The sequence below is a fragment of the Engystomops pustulosus genome, chromosome 3 (assembly GCF_040894005.1).
Source record: "Engystomops pustulosus chromosome 3, aEngPut4.maternal, whole genome shotgun sequence".
NCBI classification, from domain to species: domain Eukaryota; kingdom Metazoa; phylum Chordata; class Amphibia; order Anura; family Leptodactylidae; genus Engystomops; species Engystomops pustulosus.
In genome coordinates, this window is record NC_092413.1 from 79,626,655 (window position 1) to 79,648,994 (window position 22,340).

Sequence of the window (22,340 nt, forward strand, 5' to 3'; positions counted from 1 at the left end):
TCTGAAAGTCAGAATAGTTCTAGTTGCCCATGGCAACCAATCACAGCTCCCCTTTAAAATATTCATGAGCACTGGTAAAATGAAAGCTGAGCTTTGATTGGTTGCCAGGGGCAACTAGAAATATTCTGATTTTCAGACACTTGATAAATCTGCCCCATTATGTCTTCTCTCAGCCATGACTTCAGGTTGCAGAATTTATTACTAAATGTCTTCAGCACCTTACAGCAAATATACTCACTGTCTCCCTAAAAACACCACAATGTCTTACAGTATAGTGTCCCAGTATAACAATTATGAACTGAACTACCTGTATATAAGAAATGCCTCTTAGAACACAACTAATCATGTTTCCCCCACATGGATCACAAAATGTGATGTGCCCTTTGCATATAAATGATACTCTCTCTCCATGCCTCCCAACCACGCCCATTATCTCGACCCTTGTCCCACCCCCAACCATAGTATAATATCAAACTTAATAACCCCCACATAGTCTAATGCCCCTTCCTGTCACCCCTGAGGACCCTTATAATAACTCTTAAGGCAACTCAGCAACCTATAATACCCCTCTTTAGTTTTATCCTCTATTTTCTTTTGTGGCCTCCTGTCCTCCTCCATCTCCCCTCTTACAGAGCACAGCAGAGAGATAGCTGATCCTGCCTCCTGGTCCCTGTTCTGCACCTTTAGTAAGTCGGGGCGGGTACCAGGAGGTGGGATATGGACAAGCATTCTCCCAACAACCAGGGGCAGTGGGACAGCACCCCACAAAACGGAACTTTCCCACCGAATCTGGGGTGGTTGGGAGCTATGCTGTCCCTAATGCCTAATTATAACATATGTTATGCCTACCTAAATAACTTGTACAGTAAACATTCTGTATAAGCTAAATCAAAAATATACAAAGTCCCTTTGACTTAAATATAAATACACAAACTTTTGAAAATTTATTTTTATATTGTGTGCCTTCAACCCTGAATTAATTGTTTTATATACAGCAATTCTATTTTATCCAAAATACCCTATGAATTTATGATAATTTCATCCCTAAATTTTGCAAATCTATTATTAATTATACAATTTATAGTGCCGCTCTAGAAGTTTAGCAAGAAAACATTGCAATAATTTCCAATTTCTACTGCAGATGAGATGAAACAATAGTCTCCATATCGCCAATAAGTAAATAAATAACTGATAGCCGAGCTTTAATTGAGCTTTAGTTAGGGATAGGACTGGACTTCCCTGTGAAGTGTCTTTAGATGTAATTATCTACCTGTTTTTATAGCTTTAGCAGTTTCCAGCTATACATTATACAGGTTGTATCATTTGAGGGGTAATTTACCTGACTTCAGTGGTGAGAGCCGTCCTGTTCATTGAATCTCAGCAGACATCTGCTTCATTTATTCAGTGATACATCTTAGTATTTGAAAATACAAAACAGTTTTACAAATATGTGATGTTAACTTCATGATTTGCATAGTCCATTAGAATATTATTTCAATATAAGCAGCAGTTTATGGTTTACATTATTAGAATATATCAATATACTAATGTCCCAGCAGACCAGTACTAGCTCTGGTCTAACTCATGCTAGCCATGAATATTTTTAGGTAATTTCTTTACAAACATGAGATCCTTTCCCCCTGATAATTGATAATGACTTGTTTGTCAGTTTCCCTTTCATGAAATGCAAAAAAGTTTCTTTCCCTACATAACAAGGTCAAAAATGTAATTAACAGGATAGTGTTATTAAATGTGGATTCTGCTTTCATGCTGATGCCAGCATACTGCAATGGATGTTCTTAGTATGAATTTTAAACAAATTTTCTTTTTAACATCAGATAAATATAACTTACACTGGAGACCAAAATTAGAGAGCAACACACAGTTTCCTAAATGTCAAGGTCACTGTGTAGTCCTATGTGAATATATCCTTACATAAGTAAAATAGCAGGATTTTAAGCTTATTTCATACATTGTTTATATTTTAAAAAACAGAATAAAATTGTAAATGGGATTATTGTAAAAAAAAAAAAACACTGATCAAAATTAGATAACATTTTCAGATACCTGCAAGTTACTGATGTTCAACTGGTGCTAATTTCCTTAACCCCTCCATGTTTTTTTTTTTTTTTTTTTACTATTACCCATGTAATAGTAATGCATGGGCGGAGGGGACTTGCCACCAGTACTATTATGGCACGCTCACAAATCAAGCCCTGCCTCCGGACAGGACCCAAATTTATTCACAAAATGTCCTAAAAAGTGATTAAAAAGTTATGCGCCCCAAAATGGTACCACTAAAACGAACAACTCTTCATACAAAAATTAAGACTTCAGCCAGCCCTGAAAACAGACAAATAATAAAGTTATGCCTCTGTAAAGATGGCACTGCTAAAGCAAATGACATTTTGGTAAAATGGACAAATATAAATAGAGATATCACTGTTATCGTAGTGATCCGTAAAATAAAGAGAACATATTTTTTTATGGTACGGTGAACGTCCCAAAAGGAATGCTAAAAATCCAAAACAAAAATTCATGATTTTCTTGTCCTACACAAATTAGAAAGTTAATAAAATCTCATCAATAAGATAAAGATGCCATACAATCTGTAACAGTACATATTGCAAAAAATAAGCTGTCTTATGTCCAAATCGCCAATAGTATTTATTACTAAATTACTATGCCTTATACTAGGATGTCTTGCGTTGAAACTGGTGAAAACTGCATTTGCACCATTTTCTTGGTTTTTTTTTTATGACTTTCACATTGCGCTAAACTTATACAGGTTTTATTGTGTTTTAATACATTTTAAAAAATGAAAACCTTGTTTTGTCATCTTCTGACACTAATAACGTTTTCATACTTTGGTGACCTGTCTAAGGTGTCATTTTTTGCAAGATGAGCTGATGTTTTGTGATAGCTGTGGGTGGTTGCTGCAAAATGCAGCAAACCCCATGTCTGTCTGAAGAGGGCTCACTCCATGAGCTCCCTTCAATATTTTTTAGCACTCCATGACATGACAGTATGTCATAGAGTGTATAGCGGTTAAAGGTGACAGTGTAAATATGATCTGAATGATCCTTTCATTGCCATGGCATGTCCCCATATACCAGTTTACCAGCAAGTATGGGATATGGGCATACTCGGGAGGAAATGGGTATCATCCATTGTGAAGTTTGTAAAAAAAAAAAAGTACATTTATTTAGCCAAAAAGAAAATACATTTTCTAATTTACACCCCCATTTTGTTTTAACCCCTTAGAGACGTGGCCCTTTTTCGTTTTTGCATTTTCATTTTTCACTCCCCACCTTCAAAAATCTTTTTTTCCATGTAAAGAGCTCTGTTTGGGCTTGTTTTCTGCGTAACAAATTGAATTTCATAGTGATGGTATTTATTATTCCAAGCCGCAAACTGGGAAGCGGGAAAAAAATTCAGAATGCAGTGAAAATTATAAAAAAAAAGCATTTGCGCCGTTTTCTTGTGGGCTTGGATTTTACAGCTTTCACTGAGCAACCCAAATCACATGTCTATTTTATTCTTTGGTTCGGTACAATCACGAGGATACCAAATTTGTACAGGTTTTATAATGTTTTCATACATTTAAAAAAATTAAAACCTTCTGTACAAAAAAAAAAATTCTTCATTTTTCCATGTTCTGGCACTAATAACTTTTTCATACTTCAGTGCACGGAGCTGTGGGTGGTGTCATTTTTTGCACCTTTTGATGACGTTTTTAATGCTTTCATTTTTAGGACTGTATGGGCTTTTGATCACTTTTTATAGAATTTTTTATATTTTTCAAAATGGCAAAAAAGTTTCGACTTTGGGCGCCAATTTCCATTACGGGTTAAACGCTGTGAAAAATTGCTAATATATTTTGATAGATCGGACATTTTGGGACGTAATAATTTTTATGATTATGATGGTGTTTATGATTTTTACTGTTTATTTATATTTATATCAGTTCTAGGGAAAGGGGGTGATTTAAACTTTTACTTTGTTTTACTATTTTTTCATATTTAAAAAAAAAAATTACATTTTTTTTTACCATTATTTTAGATCCTGGGTAATTTAACCCTATAGGGTCCAATTGCTAACACTATATACTGCAATACTACTGAATTGCAGTATATAGCTATTTTACAATGATTTTTAATAGCCTGCCCGCTGGTGGCTATTAAAAATCATTGCACCTGGCAAGCCTACGAGTCTCAATGAGACTCTAGGCTGCCATAGCAACCAACCGCCGCCCTCCGATGACGTTCCAGGGGGCGGCGATCGGGCATCCAAGATGGCGGCGCCCATGTAAAGGTAAGTTAGGTTAACTGGCGCGATCGGTGCCAGCACCGACCGCGGCAGTGACAGGCGGGTGTTAGCTGTTTTATACAGCCATTACCCACTGTGTATGGAGAGAGCTGAGCTCGTGAGCTCTCTCCATACACCCCTTGCCGCGCGAGGACGATATAGTTCGTCCTCGGTCGGCAAGGTGTTAAACCCTGTTAAACACTTAATATAGTGTTATTAAGTTTTTATTAAGATTCAAAAACTTCATAAAAGTTGTTTCACGTACGTTGGGGGGTGTTGTTTCTATAATGGAGTTTTGCTATTATTTAGGCCTCTCAAAGTAACTTGAAAGCTGAGTAGGTCCCTCAAAAGTATGACTTTGCATTTTTAACGAAAATGTGAAAAATGGCACCTAGAGTTCTAAGCCTCATAACATACTACAAAAATTAGATGACGCAGAAAAAAACATTTCAACAAAGCAGACAAGGTTTCAGAAGAAGAATATTTGAATTTTGAAAATCATGTGTCAAAGGGGGTCACTATGGGGATCAGCCATAGCAAGAGAAGTTGGTTTTTCCAAGACTGTGAGTTCTAGAATATTACATCTTAACAACATTACAAACTCATTATTCAAGTCTCCCAAGAAGGCTAGTCACCCTTCAAAATGCCAATGCAAGAAAGAAAATGTCTGTGTTTACATATTTCTTGGCTATTTCTAGTTGTGTTACAACTACTGTCAGAGTTAGGCATTCAGAACCCTAGCAAGATAGTTCTCTTTCTTGTGAGAGAGTATTCCATATTTTTATCTCACATTAGCCTCCATACCAACAGATCTCCATAAGGAGAGCCAGTACCACCACACAACTATGACACATACAGGCAGTCCCAGGGTTAAGTACAAGATAGGGTCCGGAGGTTTGTTCTTAAGTTGAATTTGTATGTAAGTCAAAACTGTATATTTTATAATTGTAGATCCAGACAAAAATTTTTTTTCCCCAGTGACAATTGGAGTTTAAACATTTTTTGCTGTAATGGGACCAAGGATTATCAATAAGGCTTCATTACAGACCCCTTACAGCTGATTATTGCAATCTAGGACTATAGTAAAGCATTCAGAAAGCTTCACCAGAGGTTAGAGGGGTCTGTCTGTAACTATGGATTGTCTGTAAGTCGGGTGTCCTTAAGTAGGGGACCACCTGTATAAGGTACCTTGATATTATACTAAACATAAACTTTCATTGTTGAATTTATAAAGACCCTAAATAAAAATGACTAGATCACCCTGGGATGTACTTTTATATGAAGAGTGGAAATAGGGTAAAAGGTAAAATCCTAAAACAGCTGAAACTACAATTGACAGCAATAACGTTTCCCTCAAAGAAGACAACATCAATAATGATAGGATGGTGAATCAGAAAATCTATAGAGATTTTATTAGCCTTTATGTTCCTTTTGGATTATGTAAATGTCACCTGAATAAATTATGTGGAAAGCTATGAAAAATAGGACTTGTCATTTTACAGTATATTTCATCTATTTCAGAAGATTTCATTAATAATGAAAGACACCAAGAGATATAAAATGTGGCCTACAGTTTGGTTTGCATTAAGTTTTCTCATGAACAAAAGTTAATGAAATAATACAGTATAAACGGACTGTGTGACCATTGAAATTTCAACACAGAGAAGTAAACAGAATTATAGAATTGAATTATGGAAATCATTGGATCCATTAACATATTAATCATATGGAAATTTAAAAATAAAATGGAAACAAATTATTTAAAATATCTCAAAATATTCAATATCGGTATGATGCCCAGAAAAATATGCATGTAAATGACTTGGCATGTTGTCATTTAGGCTCTTCACCCCTTACCGATGTGTGACGTATTAGTATGTCACAAGTTGGCTGCAGGTGCATGTCAGGGATCACCACATCCCAAAATATCAGATCTAACAAAATATATTATCAGTTATTCTCAGCTTTTAACCCTGTAGTGGAAAATAGTGCCCAAAAGTCCAAAATGTCACTTTTTCCCAATTTGTGAAAAAGTGATCAATAGGCCATTCAGTTCTCAAAATAGTAGCAATGAAAATATCATCTCATCTCCCAAAAAAATAACACGTCACACAGCTCCATATGCATGAAGTATTAGCACCAGAAGATGGCAAAACAAAGAAATCATTTTTTTTGTGCAGTAAGTTTGAATTTTTTAACCCCTTCCTGCCGCGGCCCTTTTTCGATTTTGCGTTTTCATTTTTCACTCCCCACATTCAAAAATCTGTAACTTTTTTATTTTTCCATGTACAGAGCTGTGTGATGGCTTATTTTCTGCGTAACAAATTACACTTCAAAATGGTGGTATTTAATATTCCATGCCGTGTACCGGGAAGCGGGAAAAAAAATTCCAAATGAAGTGAAATTGGTAAAAAAAACCTCATTTGTGCCGTATTCTTGTGGGCTTGGATTTTACGGATTTCACTGTGCACCCCAAATGACATGTTTACTCTATTCTTTGGGTCGGTACGATTACGGGGATACCAAATTTGTATAGGTTTTATAATGTTTTCATACATTTAAAAAAATTAAAACCTCCTGTACAACATTTTTTGGGGGGATTTTGCCATCTTCTGGCGCTAATAACTTTTTCATACTTTGGTGTACGGAGCTGAGGGTGGTGTCGTTTTTTGCCGATTTTGATTACGTTTACAATGTTATCATTTTTAGGACTGTACGACCTTTTGATCACTTTTTATAGAATTTTAAAAATTTTTTTAAATGGCAAAAAATTGCCATTTTTGACTTTGGGCGCGATTTTCCGTTACGGGGTTAAACGCAGTGAAAAAACGTTATCATATTTTGATAGATCGGGCATTTTCGGACGCGGCAATACCTAATGTGTTTATGATTTTTACTGTTTATTTATATTCATATCAATTCTAGGGAAATTTTTAGTTTTTTTTTTATTATAATAGGTTTCGGTTTTTTTATTTTAACTTTTTTATTTTTTTATTTTTACTATTTTTCAGACTCCCTAGGGTACTTTAACCCTAGGGTGTCTGTACGATCCTATCATATACTGCCATACTACAGTATGGCAGTATATGGGGATTTTACTACTCATACATTACAATGTGCTGACAGCACATTGTAATGAATGGGTTAACCCGAAGTAGCTTCGGGTCTTCGTGAGACCCGAAGCTACCATGGTGACGGATCGCCGCTCCCCGATGACGTCACGGGGAGCGACGATCCACGGAAAGATGGCGGCGCCCGAGTGCCGCCGTATTTTTGAAGCCGCCGGCACCTTTGCCGGCGGCGATCAGCGGTAAAGCACCCGCGATCGGTGCCGGCACGCCTTTGCTGCAATATGCAGCAAAGACCGGGACCCGACATGTGACGTTCTATTACGTCACATGTCGGTAAGGGGTTAAAATAGATTCAAACACAATAAAACCTATATAAATTCAGTATCCCCTTGATCATTTTGACCCAAAGAATAAAGGAGGGCACATAATGAAAGCCGTAAACCAAAGCCCACCAGAAAATGTTGTAAAAACATTTTTTTTCACCAATTTCACTGTATTTGGAATTTCTTCCCACTTCCTAGTACAAGGCATGGAATATTAAATACCATCACTCTGAAGTGCAATTTGTTATGCAGAAAACAAGCACTTATACAGCTCTTTACAAGTTATAAAAAGTTATAGATTTTTGAAGGTAGGGAGTGAAAACAAAAAAGGGTCTGGTTGTTAAGGGGTTAATGGTTCTCTGAGGATTGTTATGCCATAGTGAAAATGCTTGGGCACTCAAAGTATCAAGATCCTTTACAATTTGCAAGCAGTGTGCATGATGTGAGACAAGTCTAGAGACACTGCTTACCATGGTGGGATGTTGAGCCCTCACAGTGTGCTTACAGTAGCATAAGTAACATGTGACCTGGCATTTTTATGATAAAAAATGTCTGTATTATTGGTTATCTGAATTCCATTTTCATGTGAAGTAAAAATGCATTCTTCTAATCTGCTGATTTGTCCATGGAAAGTTCACCTGCGTGCCCCTCTTGCTATCATTCCGGTTTGTTATTCTCCCAATTACCCAGACACGCAGCATTGAACAGAGTTGACATCTCAGCCTACGAAATTTTGTCCCTCTCAGTTTGTGACAAGTGGAGATAACAGGCAAGTTGACAAATAGGAGGTATAGCACTATCATACCACAATGCCTGTTCCAGTGTTTGAGTGACTGAAAACATTAGCTTTGTACCTGGTTGTTATGTCCATGCTATAAATTTCATTTTAGGAACTTGGGAATCTTTGTTTCTTATCCGTGGCTTATAACAAATATGGCCGCCTTTTAGAACTACCAGAAAACTATCATTCAATGGATAATAAATTGGTCCCAATGTGACTTTAAGCTCAAATTATTTTACCACTAAATTAGTTTATTGGTGGCAGCTTCATTGGGCCCTTATATGATTAAATTTTATGTTTAAGCCATTTTTATTAGGTAGGTAAAAATACACACCCCTTTTAAATTTAAATCTGGCTGTACTCTACCTACCAGGTCTAGCTTTCTGAATACCTTAGGTTATAACATAATGCAGAGGTAGCAATGACACCTTATGGGGGTCATACAAGGTTCTCTAACTACAGGCTGATGGACTCTTTGCATATCAGTACATGAAGGCCTGTTCTACTGACTCAAACTGTCGTTGACCAAATTTCCTTTGCACCTCTGCCTTACATCTTGTAAGTGACTTTGGGACTGCCTGTAGTATGTATTATGTAGCCCTATTTACAAATGAATAAACAATCTATTTCAATGAAGATCTAATATTAGGATATGAAAAGATTCACACATTTAAAGGACCCTTACCACCACAAAAAAGGATCTAATCTTCTTATAGCTTCTTATGGGGTGGTTTTTACAAAAACAGTCTTTTAAATTTATGCAAATGAGGCTGAGGGCTTCGGGTTCCATAGGTGTTAACAGAGCCCAGAACCCCTCGGGCTCATTTGCATAATTTTTAAAGCCGTTTTTTTCTTAAACACAAGGGCATAAGAAGCTTGAAGATGAGTGGATCCTGCCAGAGAGAGCATATCAGTGTGATTGGTTTACTGCCCTTCATCTTGGTGGTCAGGGCCGGATTAAGGTTGGTGGGGGCCCCTGGGCGCAAAATCTGGTGAAGGCCCCCACTGAGTGCAGCGTGCATACACGTCCTCCTGCTCACTATCCACGCAGTAACACCGCTACATACAGCCGCCTCATCCCTAGTAACACAGCTACATACAGCCGCCTCACCCCCAGTAACACCGCTACATACAGCCGCGTCGCCCCCAGGAACACCGCTACATACAGCCGCCTCGCCCCTAGTAACACCGCTACATACAGCCGCCTGCCCCCAGGAACACAGCTACACACAGCCGCCTGCCCCCAGGAACACAGCTACATACAGCCGCCTCGCCCCCAGTAACACAGCTACATACAGCCGCCTCGCCCCCAGTAACACAGCTACATACAGCCGCCTCATCCCCAGTAACACAGCTACATACAGCCGCCTCGCCCCCAGTAACACAGCTACATACAGCCGCCTCATCCCCAGTAACACAGCTACATACAGCCGCCTCATCCCTAGTAACACAGCTACATACAGCCGCCTCACCCCCAGTAACACCGCTACATACAGCCGCCTCGCCCCCAGGAACACCGCTACATACAGCCGCCTCGCCCCTAGTAACACCGCTACATACAGCCGCCTGCCCCCAGGAACACAGCTACATACAGCCGCCTCGCCCCCAGTAACACAGCTACATACAGCCGCCTCATCCCCAGTAACACAGCTACATACAGCCGCCTCATCCCCAGTAACACAGCTACATACAGCCGCCTCATCCCCAGTAACACAGCTACATACAGCCGCCTCGCCCCCAGTAACACCGCTACATACAGCCGCCTCGCCCCCAGTAACACCGCTACACACAGCCGCCTCGCCCCCAGTAACACCGCTACACACAGCCGCCTCGCCCCCAGTAACACCGCTACACACAGCCGCCTCGCCCCCAGTAACACCGCTACACACAGCCGCCTCGCCCCCAGTAACACCGCTACACACAGCCGCCTCATCCCCAGTAACACAGCTACAAACAGCCGCCTCATCCCCAGTAACACAGCTACACACAGCCGCCTCACCCCCAGTAACAGCTACACACAGCCGCCTCATCCCCAGTAACAGCTACACACAGCCGCCTCGCCCCCAATATACACACATACAGCAAATACACACACATTCAGTATATACAGCATTTTCACAGACATACGGGAAATACACACACACACATTCAGTATACAGAGCATATACATACATACCATATACACAGCATATAAACAATCATATATGCATATATTTAAATGTGCACATATTTATGGTTATACAAATATATGCGTGTATAAAAACAGTAAATGCATATATACATATATAGACAGTAGATGCATATATACACAGTATATACATATATAGACAGTAGATGCATATATACACATATACACAGTATATACACATATACACAGTAGATGCATATATATACACAGTATATACACATATACACAGTAGATGCATATATATACACAGTATATATACATATACAGTAGATGCATATATACACAGTATATACATATATAGACAGTAGATGCATATATACACAGTATATACATATATAGACAGTAGATGCATATATACACAATATATACATATATAGACAGTAGATGCATATATACACAGTAGATGCATATATACACAGTATATGCATATATAGACAGTAGATACATATACACATATACACAGTAGATGCATATATACACAGTAGATGCATATAAACACAGTATATACACTGTACATACACAGAATATACATCATTTATACATGTAGTGTATACTTACCCTTTTAGGATGACCGGCCGTCGCGTCAGGTGGGTGTTCGGGGTTGTTTGGCGTGGGGGGGGGGGGTCGGTCGGTTATCGGTTTGGAGGGGGGGTTGAGTGCAGGGGAGGAGGAGCGGAGGATGGGTGCTTCTTCCAGCGGGGGGGGGGAACAGCGGAGGACGTCTGCCTGTTCCGGGGGGGGGGGGGGTCGGTCGGTTATCGGTTTGGAGGGGGGGGTTGGGTGCAGGGGAGCGGAGGATGGGTGCTTCTTCCAGCGGGGGGGTGGGGTGGTGACAGCGGAGGACGTCTGCCTGTTCCGGGAGTGGGGGGGCGGCGGTAGGATCGGAGGCCAGCCACTTCTTTCGCCAGGGGAAGAGCGGAGGACGGCCGCTTCTTGTTCTGCCGGGGGGGGGGGGGAGTAGCGGGGGCCCTCTGGGGGGGCAAGATGGTGGGGGCCCCGGGGCTCCCCGGGGCTGCAGTACAGCGGGCATACATCATGTGAATGTAGCCTTATACACATATTTATGCACTGATTTATACACTTGCACAGATCTGTCTCAGTAGCAGTTGACCACATGAGGGAAATAGATGGCAGGAATTACAGATGAGATTCCTAGAGCTGCCATCATGCTGTCCCTTCCCTCTTCCGTGACATTTGTTATCTCAGCTGCCAATTTATGCTATGTACTGTGCACTCCCCCATTGTGCTAGCTGTCCCGTACAGAGCAGGTTATGGGCGGGACCGCTAGCGCTAAGGGGGGAGTGCATGAATTAAAATATAAGGCCCCCTGAAGCACTCAGGTGATGTAGCCTGTGCGCCCCATGGTTAGCATAACTTTTAGAACTCTATATTTCCACAATCACAGGATATAGAGTTGTAATAAAACTTCTTATTAGCACACATCTACCATCAGTAAACTGATGGTAGTTGTCCTTTAAGTGTTGTGGAATACAGTGTAAAGATGTTGTCAGAAGGTAGTGGGAGCATGCTGCAGGAAGTAAGAACAAAGTTTCATTTCCAGCTGTGTATGAGCCATATAAAACCTTCACAGAAGCATTTATTTTGTGCAAATATATTTTCTTTCTAAGCCTTAAATATCATTAGCTGTTGTTAATAGAGCTAGTCACTAAATGTGGCAATTAATAAACCTATTGCTCCCAGCTTGCCCAAGCCGCACAATTTTACTGCATCTTCTTAACAAGCTCCAGTCTGTAAAATAAGAAGAGCTAGCTTCCCTATTGAACAGCGCCCCTTTCTCTCCACTAATTGAGAACACCTTCGCTTACTCCATGTGGAAGCTTGCTGAATGGAGCCAGTATACCCGCTGAGAAATGCTTGGAAAATTGCAGGAGACTGGGAGCCACGTGTGATACCTGGCTCTTTTTCCGGTGCCGGCACTGGGTGTTTTATGATCTTCTACAGCAATTTGCTGAACGCCTATAGACTTTATTTATTGAATGTTTCTTTTCCTTCAGGTCAAAACCCACTAATCCCAGATTTGCTTTGCTTGTTTTTACAGCTGACCTGTAACAGCTTCACCATCAGTGATGGAGAGATGCAGGACGTTGGTGTTGGCCTGTATCCCAGGTAATGCATAGACTGCTTTATTCACAGTGACTAAATTATTATTTTAAGTTTTTTTTAGCTCCTAGGTAGCCAGCAGGGTTTATCTGAAGAAAACTACTTCCACTTTTAAATTACAAGGAAGCGAGAAAAAAAATTATTTAAAATTTGTTTTTAAAATGCATCATTACCAGCTGCAGAAATTATTTATAAAGTCTTAGACTGATGGCTTTTTGTTTAAGTTTAGCATGTGGCTTTCACTAAGGATAGAAGCAAGTTGAAAGGTAAGACTGGGGGCCCTAGTTTATATTTCCTTCAGCATAGACTTACAGTAATATAAGCAGTGCAACGGACAGATAATTCTCACAGCAGGAATTATGTTTCAGTTGTTACCAAATTTAGTTAAATTATCTTAAGCCAAAGTATCAAACCTCTCTAAATTGAGTTTTCTAAAAAGAATGTTGTCTGGCATAATAAATTTATTAAAGAAGATTTTATATGAAAAATTAATTAGAATGCTTTTTTTTTTTGCTTAATTGGAACATCATCAGAAAAAAAAGCTCAGCTAAAGGCCCAAGGGCCATGGTGAAAGGGCTAAACTTGGGTTGACCAACCCATGACCCCCTCCCCACTGTATAATGCCCTCAAAAATAGCACCCATACCCAATCAGAATATGCAGATTGCAGATTATATTAACCCTAAGCATAGCGTTACTGCATTGGGTATATATATAGAATGCAGCAATACCAAAAAATATTTTTCACAAATATATATATGTTTGTGAAAAATATTTTTGGTATTGCTACATTCTAAGGACCATATCTTATTATTCTTTGGTCAATGTAAGCTTTTGTGGAACACAATAATGTTTTTGTTGTATGGTTTTTGAACACATGATGCTTACTATCTTTTATTCATTTTTTAAAGATGTGATTAAGATGTGATTTTCCACCATACCTTTTAATTTACATTTTATGTTTATTGTTACTATTGCAATAGTACCTTGCATATTTATAATATATTAAAATATTATGCAAATTTAAGAATACGTATTGAATATTAAAAATAAGCATAAAAATGGCATCCACTGTTTTTGTTCTCAGTGTGAGGGGGCTTCACATTGGGATCTGTTGGTTGCATTGATGACTGTCAGTGTAATAATGAATCCATGGCAGCCCTGGGGGCTTCCATGAGGGCCCTCACTACCATGAGCACCATCAGCACCCAACAGGTCACAGTGCTGGGATGCTGATGGTAAAGGAGGCATCCTTCTCATTTAACACTGCAGCAGGAACTGGGCCATCTGTCTGTGCTGGGCTCTTAATGTTATCAGGTAGATAGCCCCTGGGATTGACTGTGCATAAAGTACCTGCTCATATGGATGTTCTGTTACACCCAGGTGTGTGGGTAGACACATGAGGTAAAATTGCTTGTACAATGGCCCAGCACTACTATGTAAGGTTTCAGAATAAATAAATAATTCTGTATGCCAGCCATCAGCCAGAGTATGTTCAAGTTTTTAAATATTTTCTATTTTAGCTTGTCCCTTTTAAATCACAGTTGTGACCCAAACTGTGTGATTGTCTTTGAAGGAACGCGGCTGCACCTCCGCTCCGCCAAGAAAATACCAAAGGGGGAAGAGGTACGATAATTAACATGTCCTCCCTTCTGTCATGGACACCTGGAAAGGCTGACTTCCATCCATTTACATTCCTATGTGCTGTCTCATCCCGCAGGCTGCAGAGACCATCAGTCACTGCTCATATCTTTCATAGGAAAGTCAATGCATTAAACTGTCTTTACCTGCTGTTAGAATATCTGTGTCATTCCAAGCCCTAAATCACCCAAATTCATGATAAATGTGTGTATATCTGTTTTTTGGAATCTAGACACATCCATATTTCATTTGATTTTTACCATTCGTAAAAGCACTTATAAAACAGACAGCAGTGTCCACGAATCATTCACCAATCATCTGTGTAATGCAGATGCTTCTTCTGCAGTAAATCTTACAAACTATGGGAAGGGAGAAGCCTAATATTGACTTATGAATTCTCATAGTCTGGTTTTCTCTTTTTTTTGTGTTGTGCTATTTTTCTCCGTGGTTAAATAGCTGCAACATAGAAAAGCAACTAGAAAGATTTTGTAACAGATAATAGTGGGGGATTTTACATTTTTTTAAATTCAAATAAGTAATATTTTTGACATGATCAATACCCAGTGTTCCAAACTGCAAACAAAGATGGAAGTCAGAAAAGACACAAAGATTTTTCAATCTATGTACTTAAATTACCACTCACTGGATTTAAGGCGCAGTTCTTAACCGACAATATGCACACCCTCCAGGATATGCCACAGCTCTAGGTGTTAGGCTAGGTTTAGATTACGCTTTGTGCCATACATTGTAAGGACACATCGGGGGGATTCTGATGTGTCTTTACAACATATGGTACAGACGTATCCCACTGTATCCCACTGCCAAGGGAACCCTCCTCCACCTTGAATGCGGGATGAGTATACATTGGCAGCAGCCAACGATTGGGAATCATTCCTCAAAGTATTTTGCCACTCAATTGCCACTAAGTATCATAGTTTCCAGCACTGAAAAGAACTACAATCAGTAAGATGGAGAGGTGGGACCTGCCTCCTGTGACATCATCGCAAGCATGTGCTACTGACCAATGAAACCATAGCTTATGCATCTTAGCCACACCCACACAGGTGAGTGTGGAGCTTGTAACGAAGAGGCAGAATAATTTACATAGGTGAAAATGTGAAGGTTTATTCAATAACAAAAAAAAATTCAGTATTATTACTTTTGTAACTAGAGAAGAGTGAACAATGATACAAATAATAGGGGGCACGGGCACAATGTACCCCCACTAGATTAAATAGATTGTTCCCAATATCAAATAACACCACAAAGAAAGGAAAATAATTGATCTAATAAAATAACCCTTTATTAGATTAATTAAAACAAATCCATTAAAAAAGACAACATACACATCCACAAGTATATACATCCCCTTGCTTCATCAGGGGTATGTGTGTATATAGACCTGTGTATGTGTCCCTTGTCCTCTGTTATTCCTCTGGGTAATGTGCAAAACTTGTTTTTAAGAAAATACCTTGACTTGTTCTGAGGACTAGACCCTCTATACCTCAATACAGGTTACTGGGATCTATTTATCATGTATATTTAGTTATTTGACTATTGGTGGGCTTTTTCTGTGTATGTGTCTTTTTAAATTGATTTGTTTTAATCTATCTATCCATCTCATATCTATCTTTGTATATGTCTATCTAACTCTATCTAATAAAACTGCAGCACAGCACATGGGACAGATTGAAGACTTGCACAGGCACAGTACCACTGCTCTCTCTTCTGTCAGCCCTTTCCTGCTGCCGATGTGAAGGGAAGGGGAGACTGTGTATTTGTTTATATACAAGTGTAAGGAAAGATGAGGGAGTACAGGAAGAGATATTTACTACATTAGTCAGGGAGAGGCAAGGAGTGTACATGGAGATTGGTACTACATTAGTTAGGGAGAGACAGGGAGTGTTCATGGAGATTAGTACTACATTAGTTGGGGAGAGACAGGGAGTGTACATGGAGATCGGTACTACATTGGTTAGGGAGAGACGGGGAGTGTACATGGATATTGGTACTACATTAGTTGGGGAGAGGCGGGAAGTGTACATGGAGATTGTTACTACATTAGTTAGAGAGAGACGGGGAGTGTACATGGAGATTGGTACTAGATTAGTTGGGGAGAGACAGGGAGTGTATATGGAGATTGGTACTACATTAGTTGGGGAGAGGCGGGAAGTGTACATGGAGATTGTTACTACATTAGTTAGAGAGAGACGGGGAGTGTACATGGAGATTGGTACTAGATTAGTTGGGGAGAGACAGGGAGTGTACATGGATATTGGTACTACATTAGTTGGGGAGAGGCGGGAAGTGTACATGGAGATTGTTACTACATTAGTTAGAGAGAGACGGGGAGTGTACATGGAGATTGGTACTAGATTAGTTGGGGAGAGACGGAGTGTATATGGAGATTGGTACTACATTAGTTAGGGAGAGACAGGGAGTGTTCATGGAGATTGGTACTACATTAGTTAGGGAGAGACGGGGAGTGTACATGGAGATTGTTACTACATTAGTTAGGGAGAGATAGGGAGTGTTCATAGAGATTAGTACTACATTAGTTAGGGAGAGACAGGGAGTGTTCATGGAGATTGGTACTACATTAGTTAGGGAGAGACAGGGAGTGTTCAGAGAGATTGGTACTACATTAGTTGGGGAGAGGCTGGGGGTGTCCAAGGAGATTGTTACTACATTAGTTAGGGAGATATGGAGATTGGTACTACATTAGTTAGGGAGAGATGGAGATTGGTACTACATTAGTTAGGGCTCCTGTCAGCACATGAGTAATGGAGTACTGAACCATGAGGAGAATCAGCTGAGAGCAGGGAGAGGGGGTGTCTCACATGTACAGGCGGTCCCCTACTTAAGGACACCTGACTTACAGACGACCCCTAGTTAAAGACGGACCCCTTTGCGCACTGTGACCTCTGGTGAAGCTCTCTGGATGTTACTATAGTCCCAGGCTACAGTGATCAGCTGTAAGGTTTACTGATAATCCTTGGTCCCATTACAGCAAAAAAAAAAATTAACTCCAATTGTCATTGGGGGAAAATAATATTTTTGTCTGGATCTACAGTGAGGACAGGAAGGGCCTAGAAACTGCCCTCTGAGAAGTCACTGATAACAGGGAAGTCTGCAGAATAGAACAGAAAGGAGCAAGATTTGGGTAACTAATCCAATTCCAAAAGAACTTTTTTTTATAAATGACAGACTCTTTAAAGCCTTTAAAAATGTATTCTATAAACTATGCTTTTGTTAGGCTTTTTTTTTATTATAGTTGGAATTTTCTGGAAAAAACCTGATGGGTCAGGACTTGTTTAAAAATAGAACCTTTCCCTTGGTATGTGACACATTATTCCCTATGAAATATCGGATCCAGTGTAAGGAAAAACTGTATCTTCAATGCCATTTTTTAGAAGATGGCTCAAAAGTTAGTGCTTGACCTTGAAGAAGCCTTGTGACATAACTGGAGGTAAAGCCAAACTAGCATATTTCTTCATGGAGGAAAAAGAGGCCCAATCTGTAGAGTACTAGAACCATGTGGTACTCTACAGTATGGCATTATCTAGTTTCACGAGTATTCAATGACCCAATGGCAATACCAATATCATGTACAGAAGGTTCTCTGCTTCTTCATTATAAAGTACATGCTTTAAACAGTTAAAAGTTAAACACGATAAACTTTGTGGTAAAATAATAGGATTATCCAAATAAAAATATATAAAACTGTGTGTGCCATCAAATTGTTTGTACATGGCTAGGCTTTTCAGGATCCCAACAGCTTACTTGATTTGAGGAGACACCATTCATTCATTGGGGAATTTTGGCGATTTTCATGAAATTTTTCATAAAATAGCGTTCCAAAATAAAGCAGACATTCCGGAAATGTGAGTTATCAAGCTTTTTTGGTAGTTTAACTATCTGCCTGGAAAGGAGAACATTTCAAACTTTGAAAATGAAGAATTTTTCCGAACCTTCTAGAAAACAGTCTCAAAATATGAGATGTTAAAGCCTTCCAAAGTTATAATCAATTATCGTGACACATGTCAGATTCAAGTCTGGTCATTAAGCTGAATACAAGAAAATTCTCCAATTTCAATCCCCTAGAGATGCTAACACAATAAAGATCATTTGTAACCCCTTACTTTACAATATTATTCAGTTTATTGCTGTTTTAGCTACTATCACTCAGTGATGGTCAGTGTAAAATTCCATGGTGTGGGCAGGGACTCTCTAAGCAGACACATTATGGTCCCTCTTGTTCTGTGAGCTGATAATGTGCTTAAATTATCAGAGTACAGGTTTATATACACTTAAATTTACCTTTACTTTACCTTTTCCTGAACATTCACTAGTATCTGACACATAGAAAGAGAGATGAGAGAGTTTAGAGATGATGAAATCCATAAGATGCCTATTACTTGCAATGACAGTCTCAAGCTCTTGCTACATGTCAGCCACACACACCCTGATCTGCTGTGCCTCCCTCCACCTCCCCGTACTACAGCTGATCTTTAGGGCCTAGTCTGAACCACCATCATGTGTTGCTATTGTGTAGGCTGCTTCTTTTGCAGGCTGAATCGGTGATGAGACAGCATGCGTTTCTCAGACTACTCCATGACCTGTTATTTGAGGAGCAACTTAGTAACCACGTCGTACAACTGTGCATGTGGATCTTCATTACATATTTTTGGTCACATTCCTTAAATTTAGTTTTAGAAAGGGATGAAAACAAAGTCTTCAAGATGTCCAAGATGCCGTACCAATCTGCACAGCAAGATAGAACATAAGATAAAGATGCTCATTCATCATGGCCAACCTGTAACCCTACATTGTTGATCTATAGGCTCCATTTATGAAAATCAGAATAAATACCTGGACCAAAAATCTTGTTCCCAGACCTGGCAATATTTGTGCACTCAACAAAGGCATTTAACTGCTCTTATAGACAAGAATCCCATTTTATGACTACAGATGAACTTTCATACTCTAAGCATAGATGACCTTCCCCCAGACTTAGGTATTACATCTTTAGATCTTTAGTCATATATTTTAAAATTAGATTATCCTTAAACTTTCTTTTTACCAAAAAATGTTTAATTGTATGTGTGCAGAACTATGTGTATAAGTGTATAAAAGTATATATGAGTACATAACTCTTAGTTACGCCCTTGAACCCAGTTACACATATTTATCACTATGCTCAGCTGTCTCATTTTATGTCACAACTTTTTATGTTGTACATTATCAAATGACCTAAAGTGCCCCAACAACTACTGATGAGATGAACAAAGCAACTTGATTTAATCATTAAAATGTTTTGAAAATAATTTTTATCCATGCTCCATATTTTCATCATTTTAAGTAGATATTTTTATTGTTAGATGTGTTGGATTTGCTGTAAACACCAACATAGTTTAAGGAATGTCACCACATGAAAAAGCTGAACATGAAATTACAATAAAGCAATCTGGTCCAGTAGGGAGTATGTGAAACCTAGTTTTACTTACAATTCGGCCTTTGTTGTTTTGTATTTTATTGTTAATGTGTGTGTGCTTTCAATTAGCTTCCATACTTCTTAACCACCAAACCAAGAGTAACAGATTATTATAAAATTCTTTAATAAAAACAAGACAAAAAATGGTTGAACATTAAAAAAGGAGTCTGCCAAATAAAATCACCCAACAATACATGTTCTCTTATTTTCTTTTTCTACTTTATTTGGGCTAAAAGACTCGGGTTGGTCTTTGTATAAAAATAAATAAAACTTTTATCAGTAGCAAAGTAAAAGAGATTTAAACTAATCTCCCACACTTGATAAAAAAAAAACTACAGTGACTATTTTAATGCTATGGGAAGTTAATATAAAAATACATTTTTTAGGGTGAGAAATAAAAGCAATGCTTCATTGCTACCATAAATAAGGCAGTTCTCTCTACATCTAAGTCTGACTTCAAAGAAGCCTAATAACATGGTGTGGGATAAAAGCCAAAGATGAAGTTTTTCCAAATCAAATAGACTCCCAAATATAGACAGTACTGTTTTGATGTCATTGCAACTTGTCAGTACAATGTAGGGGACTGCGTTGGCTAGGTGAAACGCTCTCAATGTGGGTCACAGAACAAACAAAAGTACTTATGCTCGAAGTTATGGAAATGAACCTTAAATTAGGTTGTGTTCTGACATAGCTTTTAAAAATCCACCCAACAATGAAAACAGTAAATTATTAACAAAAAAGTATTGGTCATTAAAATAAACTTACACCTGCATTGCAAATGCGAGCCAGAATATTTTTTAGTTGTATCATGGCCACAGCATGAGAGCACCGCATCACAGTTACTAATGCAATTAAAATGGAGGTACTAAATTAGTGGCAATGGTTTTCCATTAATATTATTTGTAATATTGCGTAATAATTGTGACTTATTCCTAAAACAGGACAGTATTGGCTGCTTCAGCAACCAGGTGGGGGCACCACACGGGGCTCTATCCATGTGGAACCCCTCTGCCCTCCATGGTCCAGCATCTACAAAAATCAATAGTATCTATGTCTTTAATATAATATATACTATGTTGGGATACTATAATGATTTAGAGGCACTATATTATAATTTGGAGACTGTAAATATTTTAATAAAAGTGTAGTCACTGTATATACTAGCTCATAGTTGATCATAGTTTATACATTTAACACATGTCCATCAAGTTCAACCAAGGAAGGGAAGGGATTGGATGAAGGGATATAGGGGAAACAATTCTATATAACATAACCATCAATGTTATTTAGGTGTAAAAAGGCATCTTGACCCTTCTTGAAGCTCTCTACTGTCCCTGCTGTGACCAGCACCTGAGGCAGGCTATTCCACAGATTGACAGTTCTCATAATAAAAAAGCCCTGTCGCCTCTGGTGATTAAACCTTGATTTCTCCAAACGGAGACCGTGCCCCCTTGTCTTTTGATTTGATTTAATCTGAAACAACTTACCACCATATTTTTTGTATGAACCATCCATAGAGGTGTTGGTGCAGCATTTACATTCCAAGTGGCCATACCCTACAGCAGTGATTTTCAACCTGTGTGCCACGACACATGGTTGAGTGTGCCGCGGGGAAAGTTCCCCGAACTATGGTGCCCCTGTGTAGCTGTGCCGCCGCGCCCCCGTGTTTCTGCCCCCATACTTACCTACAAGCCCACCCATCTTCTGTAGCTCCTGCACCGCGCGTCCCATGTCACGTGACTGACGCGACCTGACGTCAGGTCACATAAGTCACGTGACCAGAGGCGCGCGGTGCAGGAGCTACAGAAGGTGGGCGGATCGCCATTAGGAGTGAAGGTATGCGGTAGAAGACATCAAGGGTAAGTATATAGGGTTATTATTTGTATAGGGAAGAAAGCTAGGGTCTTTTTTTATTAGTAAAGGGAGGCTGGGGCTTTTTATTACTTAAGGGAGGCCTCTAGGGCCTTTTAATTAGTAAAGGGGGGCCTCTAGGGCCTTTTAATTAGTAAAGGGAGGCCTCTCGGGCCTTTTAATTAGTAAAGGGAGGCCTCTAGGGCCTTTTAATTAGTAAAGGGAGGCCGCTAGGGGCTCTTAATTAGTAAAGGGAGACCTCTGGGGCCTTTTAATTAGTAAAGGGAGGCTGCTAGGGGCTGTTAATTAGTAAAGGGAGGCCCCTAGGGTATTTTAATTAGTAAAGGGAGGCCGCTAGGGGCTCTTAATTAGTAAAGGGAGGCCGCTAGGGGCTCTTAATTAGTAAAGGGAGGCCGCTAGGGGCTCTTAATTAGTAAAGGGAGGCCGCTAGGGTCTTTTATTTAGTAAAGGGAGGCCGCTAGGGTCTTTTATTTAGTAAAGGGAGGCCGCTAGGGTCTTTTAATTAGTAAAGGGAGGCCGCTAGGGGCTCTTAATTAGTAAAG

General features: G+C 39.4%; 1 protein-coding gene across 9 annotated transcripts in view; it reads left to right on the forward strand.

The window, feature by feature from the left end:
• The window catches only part of SMYD3 (SET and MYND domain containing 3), a 400,119-nt gene that overhangs the window by 258,924 nt on the left and 118,855 nt on the right, over positions 1 to 22,340 (forward strand). For all 9 annotated transcript variants that reach the window (XR_011854116.1, XR_011854117.1, XR_011854118.1 and 6 more), the window contains 2 exons: positions 12,731 to 12,798; positions 14,315 to 14,417. Coding sequence is in view for 5 of the 9 variants with exons in the window: in XM_072141192.1 (XP_071997293.1) it covers positions 12,731 to 12,798; positions 14,315 to 14,417 (171 nt within the window). In the remaining 4 variants the exon portion in view is untranslated. The remainder of the gene's footprint in view (positions 1 to 12,730; positions 12,799 to 14,314; positions 14,418 to 22,340) is intronic.